Source organism: Castor canadensis, chromosome 8 (assembly GCF_047511655.1).
Source record: "Castor canadensis chromosome 8, mCasCan1.hap1v2, whole genome shotgun sequence".
In the NCBI taxonomy this organism is placed as follows: domain Eukaryota; kingdom Metazoa; phylum Chordata; class Mammalia; order Rodentia; family Castoridae; genus Castor; species Castor canadensis.
Window position 1 is genome coordinate 90,083,521 of NC_133393.1, and position 21,173 is coordinate 90,104,693.

General features: G+C 42.1%; 1 protein-coding gene and 1 long non-coding RNA gene across 2 annotated transcripts; one reads left to right on the forward strand and one right to left on the reverse strand.

Annotated features, from left to right (window-relative positions):
* Positions 1-1,712: 1,712 nt before the first annotated feature.
* On the reverse strand, positions 1,713-9,270 carry Atp5mc2 (ATP synthase membrane subunit c locus 2). The gene is made up of 5 exons (XM_020160308.2): positions 9,183-9,270; positions 6,181-6,249; positions 4,422-4,499; positions 3,500-3,693; positions 1,713-1,976 (listed from the first exon to the last, which is right to left on the reverse strand). Exons 2-5 carry the CDS (start codon positions 6,217-6,219, stop codon positions 1,862-1,864), a joined length of 426 nt encoding a protein of 141 aa, XP_020015897.1. The 5' UTR covers positions 6,220-6,249; positions 9,183-9,270; the 3' UTR covers positions 1,713-1,861.
* Positions 8,566-10,139, forward strand: LOC141425764 (uncharacterized). The gene is made up of 2 exons (XR_012450852.1): positions 8,566-9,097; positions 9,973-10,139. It is a non-coding gene; the product is annotated as an uncharacterized lncRNA (long non-coding RNA).
* Positions 10,140-21,173: the final 11,034 nt, after the last annotated feature.

A 21,173-nucleotide genomic window follows, 5' to 3' on the forward strand; every position in this document is an offset into this window, starting at 1 on the left:
TTCTTTTTTTTTTGGTACTGTGGTACTGTGAATCATGTGGTTTTAACTCAGGGCCTCATGCTTGCTAGGAGGCAGGTACTCTTACCACTTGAGCTACTCTGTCAGCCCTCATGTGCTGTTTTTAAAGCAGGACAAGTAGAACCAGGCACCCTCACGCCTCTAATCCTTGCTACTAAGGAGGCAGAGATCAGAATCAGGGTTCGAAGCCAGCCCGGGGCAAATAGTTCTGGAGACCCTATCTTGAAATAACCCATCACAAAAAATGGCTGGTAGAGTGGCTCAAGAAAGCCTGCCTAGCAAGCCCAAGGCCCTGAATTCAAACCTTAATGCTACCACACAAAAAAAGACAAATAGAAAGTCTTCATAACCATGTTATCAAAGTTGGAGAGATCTTCAATTTGTTCTTGAACTCAGCACTCCTTTATACCATGTGCTGGCAACTTGGGTGGCCAATAAATGGCTTTTGGGGCCTGAAATGGAGAGGACCCAGGTTGCCTTGACTCCTCCTGAATAAATTTGCTTCTAAGCTTCTTGCAGCCATCTTGTCATTCACCTCAGAGAGAACAAAAATTATGTGCCATAGTTTTGCTCTCCCCAAGCACCTAAATACCAAAAGGGCAGGGTCAATGATAAGGAATTTGTCACTGACTGAAGTAAAAGTAAAATCATTATGATCATACACATCATTTTGGAAGGACATTAGTTTACACCCAGTTACTTCAAGCCATGTAAGATAAAGCTTTCAATTTACCTAACCTTTAGAAAATATAAGGAATCCTTATCTTTATATTGACTCTCTAGTTCAATGACCATCTTGAGTTGTTTTTAAGGGAAAATGTTATTTTTGCTTGTTCTGTCCCTTCCTTCATATATTCTCAATAATCAGAGGCAACATTATGATGGGCGAAGAGAGACCAACAATGTGATAGTCTTATACCCTGAACTGCATGAGATGACCCTGGCTCTGAGTTAATGTCTGAGAGAGAATACTTTGAGTCATTTGTGAAGGGGAACAGATAAAATGACTAAATAAAAAATCTGATTAAGCACTTGCTACGATGTCATTTCTAGATACTTTTAGGGAAAGATGAATATGACATAGTCCCTGTCTCAAGAAACTGACAAACTAATTTTGCGGATAGTGTTCATGTGCACACAAATCCACAATTTACCGTAGATCATACTTATAAATGACAAACCCAGTCCTGTACATAAGGTTCATCTGACAGGTAGAAGTAAATGCTAGAGGGAAGGGACTGGAGGTAGGTGGCCAGTTGAGAATTCTTGTAATGAGTACCTGAGCTAGGACACGGGCAGTGATAGTTAACAGAAAGCCTACTAGTCATCATTTTAAGCCAGTACTCTAAGTTGCTCGTGACCCTAATCCTCCAAGGCAAGTACCAGGACATGCCAAGTGATCATTATTAAAAAGGAAGTAATTGTATATATTTATGGGGTACAATATGATTTTTTGATCTATGTATACATTATAGATTCAATCCAGTTAATTAACAAATCCATAACCTCACCAATTTATTTGTGTGTGGTGAGAATGTTAAAAATCTATTTTAGCAATCTTGAATGAAACAGAGAATTAAGAATAAATGAGCCCAGACCTCTGTTTAGAACCATCACCACCTTTTAGGCCTTGTACTCTCACAAGGCACTCAGCCAACTTTGGAAAAGAAATATACACGGGGACTCAAGAAACATCTTATTAATACAGTATTTATTTGTCTTCCTTCTGTCAAACCCTGAGCCAACCAGACTTTCCCCAGACTTCCGGGGAGGTATAGGAAAAGGAACATACAGGGCAGACAAGACATGGGAGAAAGAACTATGGGAGGTGGAGACGTTTCCTTCACATGGCGAAGAGGATGAGAAAGGCCACCATCAGGCAAAAGAGCCCCATGGCTTCTGAGAGGGCAAAGCCCAGAATGGCGTAGGAAAAGAGCTGCTGCTTCAGAGAAGGGTTCCTGGGAGAAAGGGAAGAGAAAAGACTCAATTTCTAGTTCATACAAAGAAAAGGCCAAACGTCTAAGGTGGGCTCAGGGAAAATTCCCCTCAAGTTCATCTTATGTAAGAAGTCATTCAGGGGGACACTGTCATGTCCAATTCTTGCCCCGATACATCAAAGTCTCAACAAAATGAGGCAGAAGTAAACAATTTAAAATCCTGTAACTTGGCCTAGGTATAAACATTACCTTCTGCATGACCCCATCACCATAACTTAAAATCTCTAGACCTGGACATTTAACACCCAAGCCCTGAAAAGGATGGAAGAGACATCCAGAGTGGCACAATCTTTCTCGAGCAGTATAATCCCCAAACAGGAAACAGAAGCTAAACTGCAATGGTGCAAATAAAGTGGGGAATGTTAAATGCTTGTCTGGTCTTCTGCTTTGTTCTCTCAGATAATCTCTGGATCCTATCTTCACACAATTAGAAAAATACCACTTCAGAGGACATGAGAGTCAGAGGGGCTCACTTCCCTCATCTCAAAATAATCAGAAGATTTTGGATTTTAAGATGCTAAAAGTGGCCTGTGGTATTTACATGAGTCAAAATAGTATAAAGGACTCCCAATTTTGAAAGTTAATATATAATCTGTATTTCCCTTACTTTGTTACTTCTGGAAGTCTTGGTGAGTAATAAGGTAAAGCAACAGCAGCTTTTAACAAAATTGTGGACAGAGAAGCAGTCAGGCTTCTTATTTAATACCAATTCTAAAAAAACCCAGCTATTTCTCTAGACATTAAAAAAACTTGCTGGTCTCTAAAGGATTAATTTAGTTCTAACAGTGAGTTATCCAGAGCTTGTGGGGACCAAATAATCCCAGGTGTCAGGGACCAGTAGGGCTGGGTATAGAGGTAGTTGTCCCAGGAGTACAGAAGGAACTCCCAGAGATGGGGGAAAACAGCAGTAAAGCTACTACAATGTCTGAGCTCTACACCAGGGATGGTAAACTTTTTCTGTAAAGGGCCAGATAACAAATTATACATACATGAAATATAATGTGATGCTTTGATACATATCACATCAGTGTAACTGGCACATTCAATACCTTAGACATTTATTGCTTTATTCTAAGAACATTCAAAATCTTCTATTTTTAAAAAATAACCTTTAAAAAAAAAAAAAGTAAAAACCATTCTTAGCTCAACCATAGAAAACCAGGCTGCAGCCCAAATTTATCCGAGTTTGCTTAACCCTGCTCTACACCAAAGTTGCTCAAAAGAACTTTCTTCAATGATATAAATGCTCTTTATCTGCAGTCGAATTTGGTAGTCTCTAGCCACATGTGATTCCTGAGCACCTCATGTATGTGATTGAGGAACTGAAAACCTACAATTTATGTATTTTTAATTAATTAAAATTTAACTTAAAAATAGCAACATGTTGGGAGTGGCTACTATTAAGGATAGTGCAGCTTTTGACCCCATAATGTTTCTATCCAGATCTGTGGATCAGAGCCAATGGAGAACTCAACTTATCTTACCTGGCATAACCAATAATGAGGCTTCCAAACACAGTGCCAATCCCAGCTCCAGAGCCAGCCACCCCAACTGTGGCAGCCCCAGCTCCAATGAACTTGGCTGCTGTGTCGATGTCCCTTGAAATGGTGCTGGTTTGGAAGCTGCGACTGGGGACAAGTGAGGTCAGGGTACGTGGGACTGCCAAGCTTCTGAGGCCCTGTAAAGAGGAAGGTAGAAGGCAAAGTTTTTTTGGAAATCCCTTTTTTGCTTTGGAAACATTTGTATCATTTAAACCACTGATGCTGTCAAATCCCATGGTTTCTTCTCCAAATGGAAAATCTTTAACTCCCTGGAAAACTCCTTAAAATGCTAAACAAGTAGAACCCTTTTTTTGTGTGTGCGGTACTGGGTACTGAGGCTTGAACTTAAGACCTTCACCTTCAGCCTTCCAACAGCCCTTTTTTGTGAAGGGTTTTTTGAGATAGGGTCCTGTGAACTATTTGCCCAGGCTGGCTTCGAACCTTGATCCTCTTGATCTCTGCCTTCTGAAAAGCTACGATTACAAGTGTGAGCCACTGGCACCCAGCCAAGTAGAACATTTTAACGTAGGAGGTGGACTTCAAGTACCTTCACAATTCAAGTGTGGTTAGAACTATAAATCTGAGGTCCTAGCCTGGGTGCCTGGGGCCTCAAGTCAGTAGACTAGGCTAAGTAATGGTGTTAGCAGTGGCACCCAGGAGCATGTACTGCCAGTGGCAAAAGCTGGAGTACTAAAATATACATGGTATTAACTGTCTTCCATCTCTAACAGAAGCCAATGGCCTTGATCCTCTCCAAATTTTATTCTGTGATGATTGTCCTCAGTACTCCCCCTACTGGTTCTGGCACGTAACCTCCCTACCTTTCACTCCCAAGCCATAGTCCCAACTCCACCTGTTAAGGTACCTCATCTGTCAGTGTCTGTGGTTGGTTCAGCACCACTGCAGACAGCGGTCGGCTCAGCAGCTGAGACGTGCTCCTTACCTAGTGGGAATAACAAGGGCTGGAAGATCAAGGAAGACTGTGGAGAGGACTTTCAGAACCATGCCAACTTGTTACTTTATATGAAGGATCTTCTCTGATATCCCTTCCATCATACTTAGTAATCAATATCTTGGATTACTCTTCCTTTCAGAAAAAATTCTTTATAAAGATATAGAGTCTTGCTATGTTGCCCAAGTTGGATCTGAACTCCTAGGCTCAAGCAATCCTCCTTGACTCCCAAGTGACTGCAACTGTAGGCCATGTACCACTGCACCTATCTTTAGCAAATTTTAGATCAAGTTTAACCAAGATATATTGTAAACATATTTGGAAATGTGACAACGAACCCCCCCCCATACAGCTAATATATGCTAATAAAAAATGTTTAAAAGAAATTTTAGATTCAAGAACTATACCACTTCTCTAAGCTTTGCTTCTTCTTTTCTTTCTTCCTCCTTTTTTTTTATGGTACTGGGGATTGAACCCAGGGCCTCTCACCTGCTAGGCAAGGATTCTACTACTTGAGCCACATCCCCAGCCCTTTTGTTTTTGAGATAGAGTCTTGCTGCCTTTGCCAAGACTGGCCTCAAACTCAGGATCATTCTGCATTATTTGGGATTGAAGCATGCTGGGCTTTAGGCTTTGCTTTAAGGAAAGTCAGTTTACTTGCTTTTTGAGGGGTATAAGGGTCTACTCATTCTTGCTGTATCCTTTTATAGCCCTTGTGAATGAGAAGAAATCTAAGTCTCAGAAACATCTGCTTCACTCAGTAGGGAGCTATACATTGGTAAGGGCCAGTCTACAAGAAGGAAGTCAAGGATTAGTGTCCTTCCCTGAATACATCCTTTTGGAAAATAGACACAAAGATCCATGCTCAAAATTCAGCATCTCCTGGTTGTCTTCTGACTAATCCTCAGTCAGCTGTCTCCAAAACAGATTAATAGAGTGGCTAACAACCCAAGTTTTGGAGCCAGATAGCTCTAGACTCAAATCTTCATGTTTTGTCAGCTATGGAATCTACGGATAAGACACTTAAATTGTTCTAGACTTGTCTTCTCACCTATCAAATGGGAATAATATCTCTAAGGGTTGATTTGAGGAGCAAAAGAGATGAAGTATACAAATTGGTAAACTTAATTCCAGGCACATGGTAAGTATTCAGTAAATGGTACTTATCTACTAATGGTGTCACTTTTTACTTAGGGATGAAGTAATGCTCCACCAGTTAATTAATTTTCAATTTCTTCCATGCTGTTGCTTCTGGGCCAAATATTTTTCCAGTATGCATTTATGTATATTTTAGTCTCTCACCCAAACTTAAGTTCCCAGAATGAACTCCTATCTATAGCTCACTAAGAACAAGATCCTATACATAGTGCATACTCAGCCCTCAATTTTATGCTTCCACTTCCAACTAGATTTCAGGTTACCGGAACATATAGTTTCAGGATTAGGAACATGACCTTGGTCATGGCTGGAGAAAAATTAACTGCCCTCCAAAGGATATGGGGTGGGGAGTTACTGGCAAGCATTCATTCTCCTGTCAGGCTACCACAGGGCCTTCCCTTTCCAAGAATCTCATTGACTTTCCCCCAGCCAACCTGTGAAGAACAAGGTCTGATAGGAAGGAAGAAATAGGGTGCTCCTCCTTTAAAACTTTCCCAGAAAAAGCTGTACTCACCAAGGAAGGGGTGGAGACAAACTTGGAGCAGGTGTACATTTTCAGGGGTGTCGGGCTGTGGTAGGAGAGCTGGAATTACAGAAGCAGCACTGAAAACATTGTCCTTGCTCACAAAACTACATAGGAACTGAAAAGGTGCTTTAGAAATCTAAACTCGCATATAGCAAAGTGCCTCAAGTTATAGACATAGTCAGAATGGTGAAATAATGATTTCCTCTAGAAAACCCCATAAAGTTTCCAAAATCTTCTTACAATCAAGTGATATTCTCATGTTTGAACAAATACTCACTGAGTTCCTGCTTTAAGATCTATTACTCATTTTCACAGCCTCATGATTTGGGGTCGTCAGAATAATTTTCTCAGTATTCTTTGCCTAAGTTATTTTCAGTCTTTGTTAAAAAGCACCTCTTCTCTAGACCTCATGTCTAGGCCTAAAAAAACTGTCTTTAAGGACTAGTTTTGTTGATGTTGTTTTTGTGGTGGTCGTGCAAGGTATAAAATCCAGGGCCTTGAGCATGCTACCTTAGCGCTAGCCCCTAAAGACTAGAGTCCTTGTACTCCTTACTCTTGGCAAATATTTTTTTGTTATTGTTTTGTTTTTTGAGATAGGATATTATGGCCTAAACTGGCCTGGAACTCACTATATGGCATCGAACTGCATGTAGTCCACCTACCTCTATCTCTCTAGTACTGGAATTACAGGTGTGCACCTGGCAGGAGATATCTGTTGAAGGTCAAGACACTGGAAGTTCTCCAACAATCTTTTTACTGAATTAGCTAGAAGCATTTGACTCCACAAAACATTTTAATTAACAGGATGGGCAAATCAGTGAGGAACTCTGCCATTACTTTAACAACTGTAAACTACTAATTTCTTTCATCGCACTAAGAGGTATTAAATTTTGTATCCCTAAGAACTAAAGAAGTTCTAACACCCTGTATGTGACTAACTTGGTAGCGTTGAACTTACCTGAGAGAAGAGAGTGTGAGTTAAACACGAAAGGCAAGGTTTCTCCAAGTGAACTCAGAGCCAGAATTATCTGGGGGCAGATGTGATGTATGTACCAAAAAATGTGTATTTCTGAGCTAGTGGAGTAGTTCAAGCAGTAGAATGCCTGCCTAGCAAGTGTGAGGCCCTGTGTTCAAACCCCAGTACCATCAAAATAAAAAATAACACCCCCCATCCAAAAAAAGTCCGTATTATCGAGGGATTGAATATGGTCAAAGTACATTATATGCATGTATAGAAATATCAGAATGAAATCCCTTTGTGTAATTCATATATGCTAATTTTTTGAAACACATATTCCTGCCAGATATGGTGGTGTACACCTATAATCCCTGCACTAAGAAGGAGCAAACATTTGAGACCTACCTGGTTATATAAGACCCTGTCCCAAAAAATAAAAAACAAAACACAATAAGCAAAACAACCATATTCTTGGGCTCAAGATCCAGGTCACTGGGGATAAGGTCCACATGTCTTGTATTTCAAGAGTTTTCCAAATGAACTCTCCTTCCAATTAAGAGCCCAGTCTTAATACCAGTATTGAAACTATGGTTATGGCCAGAGGTGGGACTTGAACTTGGGTATTTTCACTCTTAAGTTCTAGCATACCACAGGCTAAAATACTCAGGCTAAAATACAGGCCTATTAAATACTTAAATGAACTGGAATCAAACTGTCCCAGGGTACACCACTTCTGAATCCATATCTTTAATTACTTATAATGAATGGATGTCTTTAAGTTTTCTCCTATCTAGAACTCAGATTTAAGCTTATACATAATTTTAACCCAATTTTGCTGCCCAGCTAGTCAGGTTTTCTTGAGTCAAAACCCAATACTTTTTTTTTTTTTTTTAGAAAAGAGAGGCCTGTTTTTTTCCAAAATCAATTATTAAGCCTTAAAATGATCACTTGTAAAATGTAATCCTGAGGGGGATTAAATCTGTTAATTTACAAATTAACATGACAGAATATATGGTGCTGGCATATAATAAGCCCACAAGAGTGGCAATTAAGGGAGCCTACACTTGCTGCAGATTCCTCCATTGATCACCAAACCTTGGGAAGCCTGCAATTGCTTGCCTACACTTGGGCAAAGGCACTCTCCAGGATCAGAGCTCCTAAATCATCATTGGGTTTTGCCACAATTACAGGAGTGCTACAGTGACCATTCCCTTCCGTAAGCCTTCTTTTCCGCTTGCTGGCAGAATCTAAGGAGCTTAATAAACACATGCCAGTAAATACGGCAGGTGGAAACTAATGCTGGTCCTAGGAGCTTGGCCTTAACTTCATCTCTGGGCCCACTTCTAACAGACACCTCATTTCTAGTCCACCACCTGTGGCCTTTCTAACTTCACCAGAGTGCCAGGGAAGTCAGAAAGGTACTGGACAATAATCAGCGTTTCCCAAAAACCGGGTCTCTCTTCTGCCATAGCTTTCCCAAAGCCATTGTTCTGTTGGCTGTTCTGTTCGTTTCTACGTTTACGGTTTGGTTTTTTTTGAAACGAAGGATGCTGACTAGAGGGATTGGTGGCTTTAGATGCACTATCTCCACTGCTCGCAGCGCCTGAGGTCCTGGAAATTTCAGAATAAAGGCGGCAAGAGTGAGTACAAAGAGGAAAGTAAGGATAGGAGGGAAGAGCCTAAGACTTGGGACAAATCTGAAGGAGCAAAAGGGTGAGCAACGAGCTTGTGTTCAGGGCTGGGTCGCGACAGGTGAAACCAGCACTAAGGCACTTGGCTTCCGCCAGCTGCAAGGCTTCCTCCTCCCCCCACCAGCCCCCACGAGACACCCAAGATGGCGCCAGGCCCGCGCGGTTGGAGGTCACCCACACACCGAAGGGATAGTTTTCAGGCCTAAGGACACCGGTAGCCCGGGAGAGTGCGAGGACCACGGTGGGAGCAAGCAAAGTAAGGGCCTCAAACCACCCGCGTGAGGAGTGATACCTCGCGCGCCTGCGCGGCGCAGAGAAGGCACGAGGCCCCTAGGCCTTACCTGCTCCCAGCGTAGAGACGACAGAGGGGGCGGGGGAGGAGTGGGGGAACGGGAAGAGCGAAAGGAAAGCTCGGCGCATGCGCGGCCAACGAGTCGCTCCGTCGTGGATAGAGTGAACGCAAAGCTAAGGGTCGGTCCCGGCGCCACAGCGCCGCCTATCAACTCTGTGGCGGCGTCCGGCCAGAAGCTCCACCTGGCGTTTTAGAAGAGAAACTACAGGCAGGCCGATCGCGTGCAGAAAGGCCGCCAACTCTGCAGAGTAAGTCCGTCTGTAACGTGGCCTGTGGCTTGGTCTGCACAGCAGTTGGAATCTTGGCCTCATGCCTCCTTTTTGAGTATGCGCAACCACATTGGGTTGATAGGGGTTATAAAGTCCACTCAGAAATTCTGTGTTAAATACAATACAATAGGGCTTGGGGTTCAGTACCTAAAATACAGCAGGAGGAAAATGAAGTCATGGGATCCTGGCATGGCCGGATAGAAAACAGGTTTAATGGGCGAATAATCAACAAAATGCCACAGTTGGCTTCCCCTTAGTTTCCGCCCCCCCCCCACCTTTTTTTAAAATTCTGTTGATAAGCCATGAGAAAACCATAGACTAGGAATAACAGGCAAATACGTCCTGCAGTAAGGCGCGAGGTCATCCCAAGCAAGCCCGAGCCTCAGCCCAGGTTGCACCCCCAAGAGGTGCTGTGCTCCCCCGAAAGCCTTCCCTCCTCTTTCTCCTGGAGGAGGGAGGTGGGGGCTTCCTGGCCCTCGTCTCTTGTAGGCCTCTTTTGTCTCCTGCCAGGACCTGACCAAGACCTGGAAGAGGGCGGCAAGGCCTACCCAGTTCCAAACCTCAGCCGCCTGGGCATCGAGCTTGAATGCAGCACGAGAAAGACGGGAAAAGCTCACCAAACCCCCATAAAAAAAGAAAAATAAAAAAGCCGCGGCTGTAAATAAAGCCAAATCCGCCACCCTCTGAGGGGCTGTTTGTCCTCCCCTCCTTGGCCCCGTCCTTCTCGCCGCCCCCTCCCGGCTCCTCGGCCCCGCGGCGCCCCGGCCCCGAGCTCCTCCATTTAATCGGATTTGGGAGAAGGGGAGGATAAATCACGGCAGCAGCTTTACGGTCCCGGAGGAGAGGCGAGCCGCAGCCAGGCACACCCCGGCCGGCGATAAAAACCGCCGCTGAAAGCCCACGGAGCAATTTCCCGGGACCCCGAGCGACGCCATTACAGGAATGTAATTTTGCCCGGATGAGGCCCCGAGTTTAATTATCCTCGCGGAGGAATTTCAATGCGGCCAATCCATCTTGCAGGCGGGCGGCAGAGGGATTTATATGGGCCCGTTATTTCACACCGATCCTCCATCTGCATTTTTATGGCCCTGAGCTCCTGAAAGGGAGGGGAAGGAGTGGGGAGAAATAGGAGAAGCGGGAGAGGAGAGAAGGGTGAGGGACTTCCCGCCTTTCCTAAATTCTCGATTTCAGCTCGTTTAGGATTCTCACGGGTTCCCCTGAAATCCTCCAAATCTCTCTCCAGTTCCGGTTGTTGACTGGGGCAGGGGCTGGACTGGGACCTTTGGGAATCTATCAACAGGTATTTACCAAGCACTAAGTGGTGTGAGCATTGTGTAAGATGCTGCAGGAGAAAGAGAGGGCAAACTGGCAGGGATTTAGTTTACCCGTGAGGTCCCGGAACGCCCCACCCTCGCTGAAACAGGGATTCCTTTCAGCTCTCACTTAAAATTTTAAGAAGCAGAAAGTTCATAGTTCTTAGACTATGGACTGCCAAACGCTGGCTGCAGCTGTTTGTTGTGACAATTTAGACAATCTCAGATATCACTAACAATCCAAGGAGAGGACCAGAGAAGGGGCCTGAAAGGAAGGGAAAGCTGGCCCCTTGGAAAAGTTGTCACAACCTGCAATGTCTGATAACCCCATATAGTGCTAAGCTGCAGGTTCCAACAGACTTGGGTTCCCAAATCTCTGTGTGACCTTGGGCAAGTTACTTAATCCCTCTAAATCAATTTCCTCCCTTGTAAATTGAGAATCGTAAGTGCTTACCCTAAAGCCAATATCATGTATCTTGGGAATTATATATTTATAAAATGTACGTGAAGTCTTTGCAAGGTGCTTGGTACCAGTAAGCGTTTGATAATTGCTGTCAACATCATAATCATCACAGTTTAATTCTACACTGCTCCCTAGAAATTATTGCAAGGTCCTTGCGTGGTATCTCCTGAAAGAGACTCAAGTATCACTTACAAAACTTTTTCACTCACATAAATCATGCAAAATGAATTATTTGACATTGGTGGGTGGAAATCTGTGCGGAGGCTGAAAATCCTGGGGGCCTTTGCAACAAGGTTTGAAGCAAGAAATTAGATCCGTGGCAGAGCAGTGAGACCACAAGAAGTGAATAAAGGTATGTGAGAGAGGGGTGAATTTTAAAACAAAACAGATGATCCAAGAGAAGAATAACTGAGAGTCTAGGGATCTTCTTAACCAGGGGCTTGGGGAAGAGTCCTTCCTTCACCCCACTGAAGGAACTGGGCTCCAGGAAGGAAAGGGTGTGGAGCCAGAACTATCCTTTCCAATCAATCCTTTTCTTTTCCTACCAGACCATGTAACAAGGTTGGCCTGATAGGCCAGTTTTTCTAATGACTGCTAGTGGTAGGTTCTGACTGGTTAGCAGCCTCCCTGCACTGTAGTGACGAAGAAATTAGATTGATCTTTTCTTTTCTTGGATTGGTTAACAACCCCCAGGGGGGCAAGAGACTCATTTTAATTGACTGGATAGGCTAGAAGAAAGGTTCAGCATCTCTCATATTGAAATTCCTGTGTTCTTTTCCACAAAGGTCACCAAGAAAGGATCTTGTTTGGTTTGTACATGTTTGCCTTTGATCAGGAAACAGTAGTTTAGAGAAGAAAAAGCAAAAGAATCATGCAGGCACACCATAGTTCAAACTGAAACCCTAAAGAAAAGGATTGACAGGGAGGAACATAAATGGTATGAGAGAGAGAGAGAGAGAGAGAGAGAGAGAGAGAGAGAGAGAGAGAGAGAGAGACTAGGGCACAGAGAAAGACAAAGAAAAAAAGTGTTGTGGAGGTAGGAGGAGGAATGGGGAAAGGGAAGATGTTGATCAAAGGGTACAAAGTTTCAGTGAGACCGGAGGAATAAGTTTTAGTGATCTGTTGCACTGAATGATGACCATGGTTAATGTATTGCACATTTCAAGATTGCTAAAATAGATTTTTAACATTCTCACCACACACACGGAAATAAATTGGTGAGGTGATAGATTTGTTAATTAACTGGATTGAATCTTTCTATAATGTATACATAGGTCAAAAAATCACATTGTACCCCAAAAATATATACAATTATTATTTACCAATTAAAAGCAAAAAACATATTTTCAGAGAGACGAGGAAGGGTTCATTCAAATCATTGGGTTTTCATTCCTGATGGCTTAAATGAGGCTGCTTTGTGACATGTTTTATCAGATGCACATATGGCCAGTCTATAACATGGAATGCACAGCTGTCTTGGAGGCAGGAGACTGATAGTCTAGACCCAACCCTGCTACTAACTAGTTGAATAACTATTCAAATTACTTCATCCCTCAACACTTTAGATTCCTCATTTGGAAAAATCAGGGGAAAAGAGCAGGTGATCTTTGATACTCTATCCAGCATTAATTTTCCAGGATTCTCTTTCTTCTAACTGCACTCTAATAAGGACTATTCAAAGGTCTTGAACTCTCTGTTTATTTGTGATTGGGATTGAATCCAGGGCATTGAGCATGCTAACATGAGAATAACAACTCTCTGGGCTTCAGTTTTCTTACCTGTAAAATGTAGGAAATAATAAAATGATTACTAAGTTCTTTTTTATCTTTAACTTTATTACATAGCATAGGTCTTGCCTTCCTCATCTGCTGTTGCCTCCTGTAAATTCAAGTAACCAGCCAATATTTATTGAGCATCTACTTTGTAAAAATATTGTGCCACATATGGTGGATGGGTGTACAAAAGGAGAAAGTACAATCCCTTGTCTTCATAAATGTATAATCACTAAAAGTGACATGTACTTATGTAACCATAATATGCAGCAGGATTTAAAAGGCCATATGGGTAAGAGGAGTTCAGGAAAAAGTATGACTTCCAGATAGAATAACCAAGGGGGCATCATGATTAAATAGGCTTATTTCTTCTTTTAGGCAAGTGCTGTACCACTGAGCTACAACCCAATCTAGTTCTTTTAAAAATCATGAACTATTTGAATCATATAAAAGAATGTGAGTAATATGTATTCATTTATCAAACAGATTTTTTTTTTCAGTGCTGGGGATTGAGCCTAAGGCCTAATAGCGGTTAGGCAAGTGCTCTATCACTGAGCTATAGCCCAGTCTCTAAACAGTTTTATTTATTTGTTTATTTATTTTGTGGTACTGAGGACTGAACCCAGGGATTCACAGTTGTTAGGCAAGCACTCTACCACTTCAGCTCCCTTCCCATCCTTTTGTTTTGTTTTGTTTTTGAGATAGCATCTCAATAATATTGTCTGGGATGACCTTGAACTCAGGATCCCCCAGCCTCCTTCTCCTGAGTACCCACAACAGTTATTTATTAATCGTCTAGTATGTGCTAGGTACTGTTCCTCATTCTGGGGACACAAGTGTGAACAAAGCAAGACAAAAAATCCTTGCCTTCTCAGAGCTGACATTTTCTTTAAATTATGAAGCATAATAATAAAATGGACGCTTCTTAAACAATCCCCCAGTTTAAGGGGAAAAAAATGCCAGTATCATTGAGAGATCATATGTGTTTCTCTCCTATAGTAATTCCTGAATTTTATATCTGTTATTTACCATCTATTATTTTGTCCTTCATTTTTGTAAATCATCCTAAGAATGAGATAATACTGTTTGTAGACTTCTTTGGCTTGCTCTTTTTCATTCCATATTATCTTTCTAAGATTCATTCATGTTGATGTAGGTAACTGTACTTAATTCATTTTCTTTTTTTTTTTGGTGGTACTGGGGTTTGAACTCAGGACTTCATGCTCACTAGTTAGGTGCTCTATGACTTGAGCCATTCTGCCAGCCCTTAATTCATTTTCATTAACATATAAATAGCCCACCAATTTGTTGATTAATTCCCTTGCCAATGAGTACTTAGGTTTGTTTCAGCTTTCTGTATGTCTCCAGGTGTACGTGAGCAAGAGTTTCTCCACATGCGTGGGTGCACACATGCATGTGTGTGTGTGTGTGTGTGTGTGTGTGTGTGTAGGTGGTCTAGTGGTAGAGCACTTGCCTGTCTTGCCTGAGGCCCTGGATTTCATCTCCAGTACAATGAAAAAATAGAGGAAAAAAGAGAATAAATTGTCTTCAACTTCTCTTGCTCATCTGACTTTGTTTTCCATTATTTATGCCCAACAAAGTATAAAAGAGTTTTGGTTGCTACCATATCCTTGCAAACAGTAGTATTTAGTCAATTTATTGTGTATAAAGTAGAATTTCATGGTGATTTGAATTTATATTTCCCTGATTATTAATGAGGTCAACCTCAAGCATCTTTTCATATATTTATCGACCATTAGTGTTCCCTCTTCTGTGAAATGCCTTGTAATGTATGTCTTTTGTCCATTTTCCTATTGGGTTATTTGTCATCCCTCCCATTGATCTTTAGGAATTAACTAGACTATGAAGGATCTTGAGCATCTATCTATCTATTTTTCTATCTGAGCTCTTAGTTCTGATCTTTTGCTAGTGGCAGCTGTCTACTTCCAGTTGTAGAGAGGTTGGGAATTTTCTAAAGATGGATGATTTTAGTTGCAACTCAGAGCACTGTTTTAGTTGGATTAATTAATTCTTAATTAATTCATCAAATATTTATTGAATGTCTAGTTAGACATACTGCCAGATACTGAGTATACAAATATATTCCATGTTTGACTACCCCTTACCACTTCCAAAATCTAATTTAGTCCAAACCCCTGACGTCTCTTGCTGGATACTGCAGTAGTCTCCTGGTCTCCTCGATTCCAGTCTGGCCTTTCCAGTCTCCTCTCTACAAAGTAAGTAGCTAATATATTCTTTTCAAATATACATGAGATCATGCTCCTTAAAACCTCCCAGTAGGGCTGAGGATGTAGCTCAGTGGTAGAGAACTTGTGTAGCATGCCCAAAGCCCTGGGTTCAATCTCCAGCACCATAAAAGAAGTAGTTTTTTGGTACTATGCTTGTAGGAAAAAAACTTTCAGGATCCAGTTACAGTGGCTCCTACTAATTCTTAGACACCGAACTGACTGGCTGTTCCCTCCGCCTGAAACATTCTTTTACTGAATCATGCCTTGATCACTCTCATGTCACTTAGGCCTCATCTCAAGCATCCCTTCTTCAGAGAGGTTTTTCCCAACACCTGTCTAAATAGCCACCAAATTTCTTATCCTCCTGGGTTTTTCTTTTTAGCACTTACCATTATTTATTTGTTTGTGTGTGTGTGCGTGTGTTTATTTATTTATTTTATCATGCTGGGGATTGAATCCTGGGGCTTCATGCATGCTAAGCAAGTACTCTGCCACTAAACTATACCCCAGCCCTTATTTTTATTTTTATAACTGTTTTTCCTTACTGGAAGATGAACTTTCCTAGGGTAGTAACTGTTCATCACTGTTTCCCCAGCATCTAGAATAGGGCCTGGCACTTGTGAGGCTCTCAGCTGCAATTTTGTGAATGATAGAAGTGTCTTTTTTTGTTTGGAGATAGGGCAGGGTCTCTATATGTAGCCAAGGCTAGCCTGAAAGTCATGATTGTCTTGCCTCAACCTCTAGAATGCTGGGATTACAGATGAGTATGCCACCACACCTGGCCTAGAGTCAATGTACTTAAAAAGTTTAATACTCTAACAGGGGATTCAGAGATTTAAAAGGCATTTTTTTGGGGGGGTACTGATGCTTGGACTCAGGGCCTTTACCTTGAGCCAGCTGCATCAGCCCTATTTTTATGAAGGTTTTTCGAGCTAGGGTCTCGTGCAACTATTTGCCTAGGATGGCTTCGAACCTCAATCCTTCTGATCTCTGCCTCCTGAGTAGCTAGGATTACAGCGGTGAGCCACTGGCACCTGGCTTTAAAAGGCAAATAATTTAAAAAATAAGTTTTTGAGGCAGAGTCTCACTATTTAGCCTAGGCTGGCCTTGAATTTATTATGCAGGCTCAAGGGTTTTTTTTTATTTTGGTTTTGGTAATGATTCTGAGGCGTGAACTCAGGGCCTCCAGCTTGCTAGACAGGTGCTCTACCTTTTGAGGCACACTTCCAGCCTAACTTTTTTTTTGTGTATGTTTGTTTTTTGGTGCTGGGGATAGGACCAAGGACTTTGTGCATGCTAGGCAAGCATGTACTACTGAGCTACATCCCCAGCCCTAAAAGGTAAATAGTTTAAACAGTTACTGTATAATAATGTTATAAGAGGGGTACGCACTGGGTGCTATGGGAGTACATGTATCCCAGTCCTGAAAAGTGGTAGTCAAGGAAGTCTTCCAGGAAGAGGCAACATTTATGAAATGTGTAAGGGTTCTGTATAGGACAGAAATGGAAGGTGTCTCCTGGAGAAACAGCAATATGTACAAAATCTTGGCAGTGTAGGATTAAGTGATGATTTATATAAAGGGCAAGTAGTTCAGTGTAGCCAGAATGAACAGCTATGACTGTGGCAAGGTGCAGAGAGGTAGCTAGACCTTTAAGGGGCTTGAACATCAAACTAAGGTATTTGGATTCTACCCAGAATGCCCAAAGCAGTCATTTAAGTAGGGGAGTGAGAAGTTCAAATTTTCATTTTGTTATTGTTGTTTTGCAGTGCTGGGGATTGAACCCAGGACCTTGTGCATACTAGACAAGTGTGCTACCACTGACCTATACTCCCAGCTGCCTCCAGCCCATCAGACTTGCATTTTAGAAAGATCATTCTAGCTCTACAGCTGATGAGTGGGGGGTAGGACTCAGGACACAGACAGCAATAAAGAAGCTGTTAACATAATCCAGGTGGGAGATGATGGCAGCCTGAGTTCTAGGGTGATAATTGGGATAGAGAGATGTAGGCAGAGCTCAGAGAGGTTTAGAAGGAAGAACTGACAGCCTCAGTGATTAATTGTGAAGAATGAGAAGGGAGCAGTAAAGGTGGTATGCAGTTTCTGGCCTAGGCCACTGAGTGGTGCCATTCCCTGACTCTCCAAGGCTGGACCTCTTCCACATCCAAATTCTAGGAACTGCCCCCACAGGCTCCATAACTTAGGAGCCCTATCTCCTCTGCTGACCTTCCTCTAAACCTGGTATCATACCCAATCACCCCACATTCATCTAACCTTTCCTCTAGGCTTTACTCCCTCCATTTTTCTCCCCACTAAATGAAATTGAAGGTTCCATCTAGATATTCTGTTTATGTCCTTGTTTTTCCAGTCTTGCATGAGTCCCTAGGACTTGCTTTGTATATTTGATTTGGAGCTCATCTAAGAACAAGGACCTTCCTCAATATCTTCTACAGAAGTTGAAATAGGGTTGTGGCTGAAGGGAGCCACTGATGAATATCAAAAGCTGCCTGAAGACTCCCAGGCATAAAGGACAGAGAATGGCAGGTCAGATAGTAAAATGACTACAGGTATACACAGTAACTTAGTTACATCCTTTTCAGGTCAGGAATGGCAGAGGTCATGGCAGCTAGGAAAGGGCAGACCAGAGGAAATCAGAACCTCCTTTTTCAGTAAGCTAAAGAAGTTTCAGGTGAAGGGTGAATTTGGGAACTATGAGGACAAACAGAGGAGAATTGCTTGGTGAGCAAGTCTGGGGTTCTATGGCCATGAAGGAGAGAAAAGAAGGAGCAGAAGGAAAAGTCAGAGTGTGATAGTGAGATGAGTAGGCCCAGCACAAGATAAAAGCATAGCCCCACATACCAAATGTCTAAATACGCAAAAAGCGTATTTAGTATGTCAGTTAAGAAATTGGTAAACATATTCTAGCTTCTTGACAGATACCAACACCAACTGGAAGGGTTATATTTAGAATTCTGGGAATCTTCCAGCTCCTCATCTGATCCTCAGATTTTAATTCCATTTCTGGCTCTGTCCCACTACCTGAAGGGCGTCACACACAATCCAGTGCTCAGTGCAATCATGTGACTGAGCGCCATCTACTCAGGCCAACAGGACTAGGTTTGTGGTTCCAGAAGCTCAGTTTGTTTTCTAAGAGGTCTTAGAAGGGAGTGCTGGGCTGCCCTGCTCAGCAGGGGTCCTGGTAACTGCATCAGGTCCAGGAAAGGGGAAGGGGCATGAGATGTGGGTAGCAAATCCACTTGGCCTTAAACTATCTTCACTGTAGAGGAGGAGGTGGCCCTTTAAAACAGGTGCCCATGGTAAGTCCTTCTTGCCAGATCTAAGGGCATGAACTCTGAAATCCTACAGATGTGGTTCAAATCCCTAACCCAATATTTATTTTTCTTTTTTGAACCTGGGAAAATAGCTCTTGGGACCCTATCTCAAAAATACCCAATGCAAAAAAAAGGCTGGTGGAGTGGCTCAAGTGGTACAGTGCCTGCCTAGCAAGTGCTGCAAAAAAGTAAAATTAAATTAAAAAGCTAACTATTACATGCAAAGCACCTGGCATTTATCAACCACTGCTTAATTCACATTGGTTTCCTTCACACTCACTACCATGCTTCCCTCGAAGTAACCATGGAAGCTGGGGAGAAAAATGATTTTCTTTTTCTTTTTTTAAAAGTAAGTTGTCTTGCAGAAGCATATCTGGAAAAAAGATTTTACAAAGGAGATAGTAATAATCTAGGCGTCAGTGACCCCAGATCATGCTGGTACCATGTGGAAGAGGAAGGGAAGTTGTTTTGTTTGCAGATAAATGAGAAATGGTGATAGTGCAGTAGCATAATTGCTTTTACAATCTGCTTGCTTTGCAGAGGAGAACAGCTGTTTTGATTCTTAGTTTTCAGGTTAAGACGGAGGAAGAAAAAGTAGGAATAATCTAAAATAACAGAAAATCTAAACACCCTGTGACCAGGAACACAGAGAGAAATGGATGGTTGCAAACACGCATGGCTCCTGTTTTTAAATACAGACTGACCCTTGTTGGTTTAGTCATTGTTCTGAACATGTACAGATTCTTACCACATGCTGTAGTTCTTGCTGCTCCTGCAGCTGAAATGCCCTGCTTCCTTCTTCTCAGACATTCTAAATTCTATTTTACTCTTTTAGGCACACTCTTTCCCTTTTAGCATCTTTGCCCACTCTAGCACCCTTCCTGAGCTCTTCCTATGTCACTTGGAACTTATTTATCTAATATATTAATATGTTCACTGTCTTGCATTAGTCTCTTTCTCTCTCATGTGTATAAGTCACATGTGTTTCTCCAACTGCAGTTTAAGTTTGTTAAGGGCAGGAACTAAGCTGAGCCCTGTAGTGCACCTCTCTAGCCCTAGCAACTCAGGAGACAGGCAGGAGGATCACTTGAGCCCAGGAGTTAAAGGTCAAGGCCAGTTTGAGACTATACCTTTCAAAAAAAAAAAAAAGGCAGGAACTATATTTCTAATTCTCTTATTTCCCATGGTATTTTTGTATTCATTTAATATACATGGATGAAGTTCCTATGTGCCTAAACTGTGCTAGATGCTGGGGATACAGAGGTTTTATGTATATATATATATATTTATATATGTATATATCTATGTCACTGGAGGAGCTAATAATGTAATGGACTCATAGTTTGATAACTGCCTATAAAAGTGTTAAGGACATAATGGGACCTCAATATAGGTTTGATGGATTGATGAACCATGCTGCTTTTCAAATAGGCATTCAGTGAATGAATTAATGAAATGAAAGAACTGAGCAATGAGCCCCTGATGAAGCAGTTCAGGTCCCCCTCCTATATGGACCTAAATCTGGCAGACTTGAAGTATAGCAATGGTCCTTAGAGTCACCAGCGTGGAGAGCTTACTGTCTTTTCAAGGCAGGGTTCACTCCTGGTTGCAGGCCTCATGATTAGGTCACAAGCAGTTTACAGGCACTGATGAATACTGTTTGCCAGTTGTATGATTCTAGTTGATCAGTTATGAGAACTCTATCAATTGTCATAATAAAAAACAGCTATTATTGAATATTTATTATGTGCTAGACATTGTGTCCATACTTCTTTACTTGAACCACAACTCTAGATTTAGGCAGCCAAGGCTGTCGGAAAGGGCACTGGACTTTAAGTCCTATACTGTCTTCTGTGATCATAAAGCTGAAGACCAGAGAGTCTAAATGACTGCTACAGATCATATAATGAGTAAATGGCAGGGTCAGCTCAAGACCTTAGTCCTTCGCTCTTCCAATTTGTTGAATAGACAAATAGCACAGTGTGAAATCAGACTTCTTGGTTTCAAATCTTGCCTCCACTTACTAGCTGTGCCTCAGTTTCCTTTTCTGTAAAGTAGGGGTAGTAGTAGTAGTAGTAGTAGTAGTATTGGGTAGCTGTGGAACTGTCTTTCATAAGCTGGGTGTATCTTTTGTCTTTTTTTTTGGTGGTCCTAGGAATTGAACTCTCTAGCCCTTGAGCCATGTTCCTAGCCCTTTTGCTTTTAGTTTTAGTTTGTTTTTCTGGTAGAGTCTTGTGCTTTTGCCCAGGCTGGCCTCAGACTTGTATCCTCCTGCCATACCTACCAAGTAGCTGGAATTACAGGCATGTACCATCACACCCTGTCCTGAGTGTGTCCTCTTTTAAGAGGTAATGTAAGAACACTGATGGCTTCGTGAAGTCCTTGGCTGATGGGGAGTAAAAAGAGAGCTGCAGAAGAGGAAACCTGTCCTGGTTTCTTCCTGTGATTCTACCTCTCAATTCCTAGGTTTAGATGAAAGTATTTTCCAGTATTCAGAATACTTGCCAGTTAAGGGCCTATTCAGAGAGCACATAACCAAAACTATGACAGGTGGTGGGTCCAGTTTCTTTCTCAGTATGGAGCT